Source organism: Lupinus angustifolius, chromosome LG08 (assembly GCF_001865875.1).
Source record: "Lupinus angustifolius cultivar Tanjil chromosome LG08, LupAngTanjil_v1.0, whole genome shotgun sequence".
In the NCBI taxonomy this organism is placed as follows: Eukaryota; Viridiplantae; Streptophyta; class Magnoliopsida; order Fabales; family Fabaceae; genus Lupinus; species Lupinus angustifolius.
Genome location: NC_032016.1, coordinates 7811519 through 7822330, shown reverse-complemented (window position 1 = coordinate 7822330; position 10812 = coordinate 7811519). Strand labels below are relative to the sequence as shown.

The 10812-nt window shown below is 33.4% G+C and overlaps 2 protein-coding genes across 2 annotated transcripts in view; both read right to left on the bottom strand.

The window, feature by feature from the left end:
- Positions 1-3450, bottom strand: part of LOC109353263 (uncharacterized WD repeat-containing protein C2A9.03-like) — a 5143-nt gene extending 1693 nt beyond the window's left edge. The window contains exons 1-7 of the mRNA XM_019595463.1: positions 3362-3450; positions 2507-2837; positions 2335-2421; positions 2115-2249; positions 1608-1718; positions 918-1009; positions 720-825 (exon numbers count right to left, since the gene is read on the bottom strand). Of these exons, the coding sequence (XP_019451008.1) occupies positions 720-825; positions 918-1009; positions 1608-1718; positions 2115-2249; positions 2335-2421; positions 2507-2830 (855 nt within the window). The 5' untranslated portion in view covers positions 2831-2837; positions 3362-3450. The remainder of the gene's footprint in view (positions 1-719; positions 826-917; positions 1010-1607; positions 1719-2114; positions 2250-2334; positions 2422-2506; positions 2838-3361) is intronic.
- Positions 5150-10573, bottom strand: LOC109354922 (5-methylthioadenosine/S-adenosylhomocysteine deaminase-like). The gene is made up of 9 exons (XM_019597743.1): positions 10118-10573; positions 9870-10028; positions 9169-9318; positions 8202-8345; positions 7323-7479; positions 6862-7034; positions 6313-6368; positions 5952-6054; positions 5150-5806 (listed from the first exon to the last, which is right to left on the bottom strand). Exons 1-9 carry the CDS (start codon positions 10499-10501, stop codon positions 5717-5719), a joined length of 1416 nt encoding a protein of 471 aa, XP_019453288.1. The 5' UTR covers positions 10502-10573; the 3' UTR covers positions 5150-5716.

Genomic DNA, 10812 nt, shown 5'->3' with positions numbered 1-10812 from the left:
TATATATATATATATATATATATCGTTTGGATTTATTTCATAAACTTGCATTTGTTACTTCTCAATAATTTAATTTTTTCAGACAATATAAGATATAACTTCTTTTTCAACCAAACAATTACTAAACAAAATATCATAGATGCAAAACTCAACAATCTTGGAGCTTCAAGTTCAAACCAGCAGGAATACTAATGATTGCTCAATTAAGATATAAGGCTTAAAGTTATCCACCGAAAAGTTTCTGAATCAAAGGTCAATGATTGAAAGAGACAAAATAGTAACTTCAGAATTATTGAAACATCCTCTTGAAGAATCATGAGATTTCAGGGTACCTTTGACGTTATGGATAAAACAATATTTGAAGTTTCACATGTCTTGTAATTTATATCATGAAGCTAATCCTTTTTACAATCAAGTTATGTAGTGGATATAAGAACATCTAGGTAAGTTTGTCATAACAATAGGAGATATAGGATAAGAACTTAAAATATCCAATCAAAAGCTGGATTTAATTTGAATAAATTAGAGATGAGAAGATTAACTGCGCCTAAACTATGAATGCAAGTGAAGGGACCAAGTGTATAATATGAAATTAGTGTAGAACAAACCAATATTATATGAGGAAAACTAAGAACCTTCAGTGAATGATTTTACATACAGATTAAGTGATAAGCAAGAACTATAATAAACATCACTCAATGTGCCAAAAGACTGCTCACATTTACTGGCCAAGGGAAACGGAAGTGATTCAATAGCTGAAACCTTTCCATGTCATATTCTCTCACACCACAATCATTATTGGATGCCATAAAACGAGTTCCACCCCTGCAACAGTTTCCCTATCAAGAATTGTTCCAGAAGGAAAGACAAAAGTAAATGCTGCATAACAAATAATGAAAACTTATCATGAAAAATACCTCAAGCTATCATATATGTCAATTGCATTTGTGATAGCATTATCATCATATGTGGTCCTTGTACAGAAGCTTACTCCCTTCTTATCCAAACGCTGCATTAAGTAAAGACATTAAGAGCAGCATCAAATATAACTCCAATACACTAATATCATATACAAAATGCTGAGGTCTCCTCTACCATGCTGAAGCCCTCTCAAACACTAGAAGGGCTACCCTTAGGTAGCAGAAATACTCCCAACTATATTTGCAATAGAACAAATTATTATCTACTCGGAAAATAGTGTAAAGTGTCAACTCAAAAACAAAATTAAGAACTTTTTCTCTTTAGAAGGTAGCAACCTGAGCACTGGGATTTTTTTATTGTTTTCTGATTGGGATCAAGGTTTGGTTGTTGTTTTCTGTCAGTAACAAGATGAGAATTAGGCCTCAGTCTAAATGGGAGTGTAGAAAAAATTAAGGAAATTCTTGTGAATTAAGCGAATGTTAGGAACACAGAAATTGTCTATCATCCACACATCATTTCACATATAAGCTAAGGGTATAGAAAGTTCTGCATTATAGTTACGGACAGTTTAGAAGAATTGAAAACAAGGAATCTTCCACAATTACATAAAACAACCTCATAATTCCATATACTATCATCAGCCAAATGAACATTGTATATGTGAAAGGCACAAATAGAGTACTCACCTTACATGTAAGCTCTCCTTGGAAACCACCAGCAACAAGAAAATTCTCCTTGACAGCCAGAGTGCTGATTTGAGTCATTGAAAATCCTTCCAACAGACTTCCTGCATGTTTCTACATGAAATAAAAATAAAAATAGAATAGACAATAAGTTAGGCATGTATAAATAATAACGATAAAATAATAATAAAAAGTTTATTGGAAGCTGTGCAAAACCGCAATGATGATGTGATTAGATTGGGTTCTTGTATCAACTCAATTTCAGTTAACACTCATCTAAATGATTTTCCCGAATGAACCACATTCCAATGTTAACTATTCAAAATTGACCAATCTGATATACACATGCATAACAAGCTCTTGCAGGTTTCCTATGATCGCAGAGAAAAAATCAGGTTTCAAAATAACTCTTACATGAGTTACATCAATAAACCGTGAAAAAGGAATAAGCATTATCCTTCATTCTTTGTTGATTAACACAAAGTTGTGTGAAGCAAAGGGCTGCATTACCTCAGTAGGGGCCACATGTCCTGCAAAATTGATGATCTCCGACGAATTTCGAGTTAATGATGACCAGTGCATAACTGAGTAGTTGGAGATAAGATAAACATCATGTTTCGAAGTAGCCCAGATCAAGTTCCTCAGCTGCATCCAAATGCAAAAATGTCACTACACCGACTATGGAGGAGTACCAAGCTAAGGAAGAGCTACATATGCAAAATCAACAAACCTGAAAATGAAGGATGGTAGGCTTAACCAATCGCGTATTATGGAAGAATTCATAGTATTTGCCACCCTTGTCCATTTGTTTGCACTCCTGATACAAATAAACAAAATCAAACAATTTTTTAAAGTATGATAAATAATATCTCTTAGCATGAAAGGAAAGAAGAACAAGGAACCTTGTCAACAGCATCGCCCGATTGAGGAATATTTTCGTAATTCCTGTATTGTTGAAGCCTCGTTAATCGGTAGTTTTGTCTGGTAACATTCAATCTGTCCCACTGAATGCCTTGAATGTCTTTTCCTATCCTTGCTTGAGCAGCAGAAGTATCTGTGACCTTATTGAGCATTTGATATTCATAATCATCATCATCATCAACAACACCAATCTCTCTATCTGCACCACCATATCCATGCCCATGGCCGTTGTTCGCATCTAATTCATCAAAGAAATCTTCCATCTCTGTCATGTCATCAAATTCATCCAATTGATGGTAGGACATGCTCTATCTGCATTCCAATTTATTTAATTTTGGTCAAATTTCAGCAGCAATTACTCAAAATATTAGTACAAAGTGTAGATAGAGTTTAGAAGCACAATGAAAACACGGAATACAAGAATAAGAGAATACACTGATACGCCCGATTGTGAACTTAATTATATTTATCATCCGATATAAAACATTACACTCATATTACTTAAGGGAATGTCACTGTAATTACACTCTTCTGCAGGGTTATCCAATCGCGTAATACGTGCATATAAATTATGGGTGATTCATATATGTATTAAAATGATGGGTACTATGCATAGTTTCACTAAATATTTATTGTAATTTAGTCTAATAATAATATAGGTGCTAAAAATTTAAAAATTGATACATATAGCTTATATTCCATATGATATTGAGAACCGGAAAACAAAAAAAAACGTGAGTTTAGTTTATGAATTATGATGATAAAAATAAAGAAAATAGAAGAGGGTATAGAAATTTATTATGTGTGAAAGTATAAAATTAGAAGTTGTAACTTACAGAGAGATAGAGCAGAATCAGAAACGGAAAGCTGAGAAGGAGAGAGGGCTATTTTCTCTAGTATCTTCTCTTCTTCTCTCTCTAATATAAACTAATCATAAAGGGAATAAACATCAATTATATTTAGAGAAAAAATGTATGATATGCATAAATATTCCATTATTTTATATTTATATATTATCCATTATAATACATATAGAGATTATTATACTATATTTAGGGAATAAAGTGTTTTATCATATAACGAGATAAATTACCAACTGGCGTTGATTTAAGTGATACATGTTTGATTCCCATTAAACAAGTTCTCGGATTCGAATCTTGTGGATGGAAAAAATGTACATTAGGAGAGTTAACACCACGTAACTGTGGATGTTCCTGTTCCCGGCTTGAGCTTGGACAGAATTGCCTCGAGTGCGAAGATACTTGTGGGAAACCAAAAATATTATGAGATAAATTATATTCTTTAATCTATTAAAATTATGACAAATGTTTATTTAACTATTTTCCAAACTAAAATAAGTAAAATACTTGTCATCTATACTATTAATAAAGGGAAAACACAAAATAACGCCCTCAATATCTTTTTATTTCTACCAAAAAACCATATAATATTATTTTCTTATTTTATCCTTATTATCTTCTTATTTTAAAAGTGTATTTAAAAAATTGAATATTAGACCAATTTAATAAATTCAACCGTAAATTTAGCACAAAAAATTATATTTGAATTTATAAAATACAAACTATACATTACAAACGATAGGAAAGCGGATTGACAGGCACGACAGTGCATATCAACACGCTAGTGATTATAATAGTTGAACAAGATAAATTATCTCATCTTTTTTTGTAAGAGAAAATATTTTATACTCATATTTTGGGTGTCTAACCTAACTAGGTTCCACACTTCCACTTCCATCCGATTTACATTTATTAATTATAAATTATGTTGCTTGGGTGTTGACCATATCCGGATGATTAATCTCTTAACTATTTGGCCATATAATATGATTATTATGGGAATGAAGTAAAAATTATTTAAATATTATACTTTTAGACTCAAGTATGACAATTTTAATTCTACCGATATCTATTGTGAATTCAAAGCTATAAGAGTTCTACTTTCGTCTTGTAAATGAAAAATAAGTAATTAGAGATATTTAATTCCTTGGAAATTTGTCTGCATTTTCTGGCTTAAAAGATCAAATATGAATTTCATATACCAAAAATCTAGCATATAAAAATATCATACCTACAAAAAAAAATACGGACTTATGATATGAGGGATTTAATTTAATTTAATTGTACTTAATGTTTTTCTATTTCAAAAACTGTCAACTTTAATATCATCCCTAATTCTTATTTTTACAACACTCACTACTAGTGTTTCAGCTACCATCTTATTCTTATATTGGAATTACAAGCTACACCACGAGACTATAGAGGAATTATAATTATAAAAAAAAACATCAATATACATAATCAATGTATCATTTATCATTCATTTAGATTACTTTTTTTGAAAAATCGAACATAATTGAAAATGAAATATAGATAATACAGTAACAGTGTAAGAAACTCTTACACTATCAAATGTATCCATCTTTTTCTCTTTTCTTAACTAACTTGATTGCCATTTTAAATTGCAAAGTCCACCTTTGAAAGGGTGCACATTCATACCACAGCGCATGCTTACCTATTAAAACATTAGATAAATCTACTCCAGATATATGAATCAAAGATAAGCTTCTAGACCAGGTCACAATTTAGTGTAAAGTCTACAACTACTGAAAGTTTCAGAGAAGTGAATATATCAAAATCCACTAGGCCCCAAAAAATCAATGTTGGGGGATAGAGTAGGGAACATTTTTGCAGCAATATGGGCCAGTGTCCTAGCACTAGAAGTGAGGAGGAGTGAAGCTATGGGAATGGAATTGGTCCTTGGTCTAACTCAAACAATTGAGTTATGCTTCTTCACAATGAAAAGCTGAGACACAATTCCTAGGAGTGCCATGATATACCCATAAACTGATATCATAACATTTTAACAGCTAATCAAGGTTATGGAAGAACAAAATCAGTCCAAATATTTCAATAATATGTAAACTTCATGGCTAAACCTACAAACAGGCATCAATTCATCCAAGGCCAGTGCAATACAGTCCGTAACTCGTGCACATTTGAACGGAATTATATACTGGCTAGTCGTAAACTGTGTTGGAGTTTTAACAGTTTCCTGAAAGTACATCACCATAACTATTGTGACTGATTTTCCAACAACTACGCAATAGGGTCAACATAACAATAATGGTGACCACAATGACAATGTCGAACCTTGATGAGAAACACAAATCAAATGACGTTCATTCTAGTTGGTATTGTTATGCCTGCCCTCTTCAAAAGTTCAACAGAAGCTTGTTTTGCCTTCAAAATAACTTCTTCCTGTAGTGTACAATATAAATTAAACTTGAGTTCAAAATGAAATCAGGAGAAAAAAGTTGCTTAGCTGCAAAGAACTTGATAAAAGTTAAAACTGTGTTGAAAATATATGTTCTCGGAGTTAGGGTGTAATGCTTCAATGTAATACCTCATCCACATTTATAATCTTCTTGTTCTTCATTATCCATACACCATTGCACATGACAGAAACCACATTTTCTGTTCGCATGCAATATACTATGCTGGAAATGCTGCATATCGGTTGAATGGAAAGTTTATCAGGTTCAAAGGAATATTGGAAAACAAACTGAACGCAACCAGTAGTGCAAGAAGTTAAAGGACTTCCGCTAGATAGCCACATAGTTTTTTTAAATAATGCATGAGAAAGCCTAATTGTCATTGTTACAGAATTTCATGCTCATAAAAACAGGAAAGTCATCTGACTAAATAAGTCGTTAAAAAGGTTTGTTGAGTTGACCATAAGTATCAATCAAGTAACGGGTCTATACCAGTCATGAATAGGAACCATAGTCCAAGATGAAGGATTCACTACAACAATATCAGCCTGCGAAATGATAAGTACAAAACTGTCAGCCTCTGTAGCTAGCAATAGGAAAAAATGTTGTGTGTAATCATCTCGACTACAGAGATATTGTCTGAAAAAAAGGAAGACAGACATCGCGGAAGTGTTGAGCAGACAAGCCATCAACGAATTGGCCAAAATCTATCAAATTGAATGCAATAGGATTATTCACGTTATCCTTACATGGTTTTGGTTGAATTTTCACCTTAGGTCCATATGATCTTGAGCAATTTTCCCACTCTTAGAAAAAAAAATGAACTTTATGCAATATAAAGATGATAAAAGATGCTGAATTATATACTACAGGTTCTGTTCATCAAATTTTTAAAACCTGCTTTGCATTCAAATACCTATGATACATGCAGTATCCATCAAAGAGGTGCCTCATATTTAATCCTGGTTATAAGGGGAAGAGGAAACCATAGAAGTAATTGCAATAAGAAGAGAAACACACATAACCTGACCCGATAACAACCTTTTTCCCAACCTCAAGAGAACCAAGTTCATCATCCCACAGTACCGACTTTGCACCATTAACTGTAGCCATTTTGAGAATAGTTTCTGCAGGCAATGCTGTTGGGTCTGTAGTTCCATTAGCATAAACTTCCCGTCCTTTGTTAATTAGAGAAGCTAGGTACATTTCATCAACTGCAAATATAACAGGACGCTGTTAACCTGTGTTCTTGGCACAGAACGTTAACAATTAATTTTTTTTATAGTTTATGAATATTCAATATATTGAATGCATCTTACTTTTCATATATCAATTTCTGTTTTTGATTCTTTAACATGTGCAGTAAAGACACACATTAACAAAATCCTATACTTTTTTTATTTATGAATCTATTCAGCCAGTAAACTGTACCTAGCATTTTCAAATGTGTATTGCCCTAAAGGCCTAAAGAAAGAATTCAAAACTTTTGAGTTAAGATGAACCAATGCTCATGCGGTTGTTTGATGGGGCCCCATCAGTTCCCAAAGAGACACAGACGTCAGCATCAAGCATCTCCCTTACAGGTGAAAATCCAAGCATTCGCATTGCAGCAGCAGGACAGTGAGACACTTTGACCTCTGCCCTTGAAAGAAGAGATATCTGAAAATATTGTGAAATAGTAACCACTGTTCATCACACTGATTTCAGGATTAATAACCATTCCAGTAAAATAATTAATATAGTCCAGGAATGGTCAGTCTATCCCTTGGTATATATTGATACTTGTCATTTTTCCACTTCATTCCTTATACCTAACATTTTTAGTCTCTTTTGTTTTTGGTAAAAATATAATTTTACCGATAAAGGCACACTCCTCAAGAAGCTTTGCTTATTCTTGATATAGACTAAACTACCATTTAAAGCTAAAGAAAAATGGCAGAGGGGCCAAAAGCTCATGTTCAGCAGCATGCTGCAGTTTCAAGGGAAAGAAAAAAAGTATGAAATGGCAAAAAATAAAGGGCCATATTCAGAGTTTGAAAATATTGTTCCATAAACCTATACCTAGTTACACCAGCAGAAAAATAATGTACGAGTATCAGCAGTTATCAACAAGAAACACTGCTTTAATGAATCAAGCATATCTATTAATTGTACATGTAAAAATGTGCCAAATTTAAGAGGTGAAAGCATTATTTGGAATAAAATAGGTAGTTAGATCCACTAATCGACAAAGGCCATGTCTACAAATAAACTTTTACACTTGTTTGAGTGTATACCATATCATTATTACCATTAATTAAGTATAAGACGGTAAGGAGTTTCGTAACTGAACTAAGTCTCGTTGAAAGGATAGAGTCATGGTTACAAAGGCCAAAATTTACCTCATTATTATCAATCCAAACTGAGTGAGCTGCTAACAGATTGCTTTGAAGGAAATCTATCTTGTCCAAGTATGTAACAGTTCCATGATTTACTTTATGAACATCCATGACTAGCTGGTTCTCATATGGTATTTCTGCAACATGCTAACGACAAATTAAACTCAATATGTTTCAAACATCACCAAACAGACATGCAAATTATGTAATATAAGATGAAAGTATACAAAAGTTTTATTTTAAACTAAAGGACGTATGAAAAATCTCAAAATGTATTCAATAAGCATATCTTAGTTTGCTTTAAGATGATGTAGTTTGAGTTAAGATGCCAAAATATTCTCATATAGTAACATGAAATATTTGAGGGCATAAAACATAATATCAGATGATTACATAAATAGGTGGGTATGTAGTGCAGTGCTTAGTTTAACATACATATCCTATATCTTGAGTATGAAATATGAATGGCCGCTAATAATTACAGCTTGTCCTGCTCCCCTTATATATGTCACTTTGAACTGTCCAACTAAAATTCACTGTCTGAGAAGTCAATACCTTGTAGTTTTAACATTTTATGTTCCACAAAGGCCCAAACTACTTTGGATCACCAGTTCTATATGATTTAAACAGTGATGAGAACAAAACTGTTGGTCTAAATTTATGTGAACCAATTCCAAAACATGCATTTAGTAAAAAAGTCATAACACAATGACGAAGGGGTAAAAAAGGTGGGGAAAAGGGTAGATGCTTTTGTGTACCATAGATAGCTTATGCTCCGGAAAATAGAAGAAATAGGAGTTGTGCGATAGGTGTTTCACGAAATCTTTGTTACCTTAAAGTCTTAAACTACGTCCAGTTGTTCTAATTAATGGATGTTATTTTTATTTAACCATAAACAATTGTGATATATGGTACTCCATTGATGGGAATAAACACAGCGAAAGGAAGAGCTGAGTAGTGTAATGAGTACCATGTGTATTCCTGTTTTGAGTTGTCTGGCAGCATCTCTAGTTTCAAGTAGTAAGCGTTCAGTGGAGTTCATGATTTGCCTGATTCCAAACCATACTCTGATGCGCCCTTGGGATGTATTGTGGAACTTCTCATAATTATCCTTTTGGGACTGCATCAAAATATATAATTTGTGGAAAAAAATCAATTATTTTTGGTTTCCACCTATAGGTAAGAGACTAATATGTTGAAGTAAGATCATGCACCCAAACGAGGGTGGCGCCTACGTGAGGACACGCCCAACAGTTATAAGAGCGCATTTATGAAACTAACCAAATCAATCACTTATTCATTATGCTTCTACGAAACAATGGATCCCTTCATATATTCATTGAAGCTAGAAAGAGCTTATTTCCCTAAGCTTCTATGATAAGTTTAATGAAATATGTGTGTATACCAGAAATAGTTATTCCTGTAATCTTAAATAAATTCTCTAGTGGATGGTAAGCTACAAGCCTACAATAATAAGGTTGGTGCTTATTAACCATGAGGTAAGAGGTTCAAATCCTGAAAACACTCTCTCAGCTTACTTGTCGGGTAAAGGTTTCCTACATCTACCATCCACGTACCCCACTACCTGAACTGAGAGTATCGTGCACTGGACCGCCCTATATAAACTTTGAAAACGCCCCTTAATTAGATTAATAGATACTAGAGGGACACCTGAAGACAATCATGAGTAGTTCTTGTAGCCCATGAAGATGGCAAACCATGGCCATAATCCATAGTTGACTGAGCTAAACAAGCTCGCAAACCCAATAACTCAACCGCTCTAGCCATCCCTGAAACATGTTGGCCACCAGCTTCAGCAAAACAAGTAACCTGAACAAATATTCAAAAAATTCAAAATTAGAAAACTGAAAATGCAATTAATTCCAAAAATGAAAACACAAACGCAGAGAGACACATACACCAGAATGAATAAGTTCAATTCCACAAAGCAAAGTAGAAAGATAAGAATCATGTTCGTTCATGTTCGATTCATAAGGCCAGATACGATCATGAAGCCACGTCATCAAGTCCACGTCATCAGCTATACCTCTAGCAAGTTGTTGTGAAGTATGAACATGAGTGTTGATTAGACCAGGGAGTAAGATATGGCCAGTGAGATCTAGAATGTGAAGTGCGAGATGAGAAAATTGAGAGAGAATTGAACGAGATTGGTCAATGGCTTTGATTCGATCTTGTTCGATGACGATTGCGCCATTCTTAAACACTCGTTTATCTTTGTCCATTGTTATGATTACTGCACCATGGAGTATAGTCAACACTTTCTTTTCTTTCTCTTCCTCCATTTTCAACACTTGTTTTGTTTCTTTCTCTGATGAGAATGAAAAGGTGAGGAAATTATACTACTACTTGATAACTACTTCATTGCTTCAGAATTTTGGATTATTGAGTAGAAAACTTTTTGTAAGAGTACCCCTCTTCATTCTTTGTTTTTGTTTTATATTTTCAATAGAAAAATGTGATTTCATGCCAAACAAACTAATAAAAGTGTTATTACATGTTGGCCTTTGTGTATTATTGAGTGGTATTTGCCTCTCAATTAACAAGAGGATCCTTACTTGGAACCAATACATCTCAGCTTCATGATTGTCCCGGA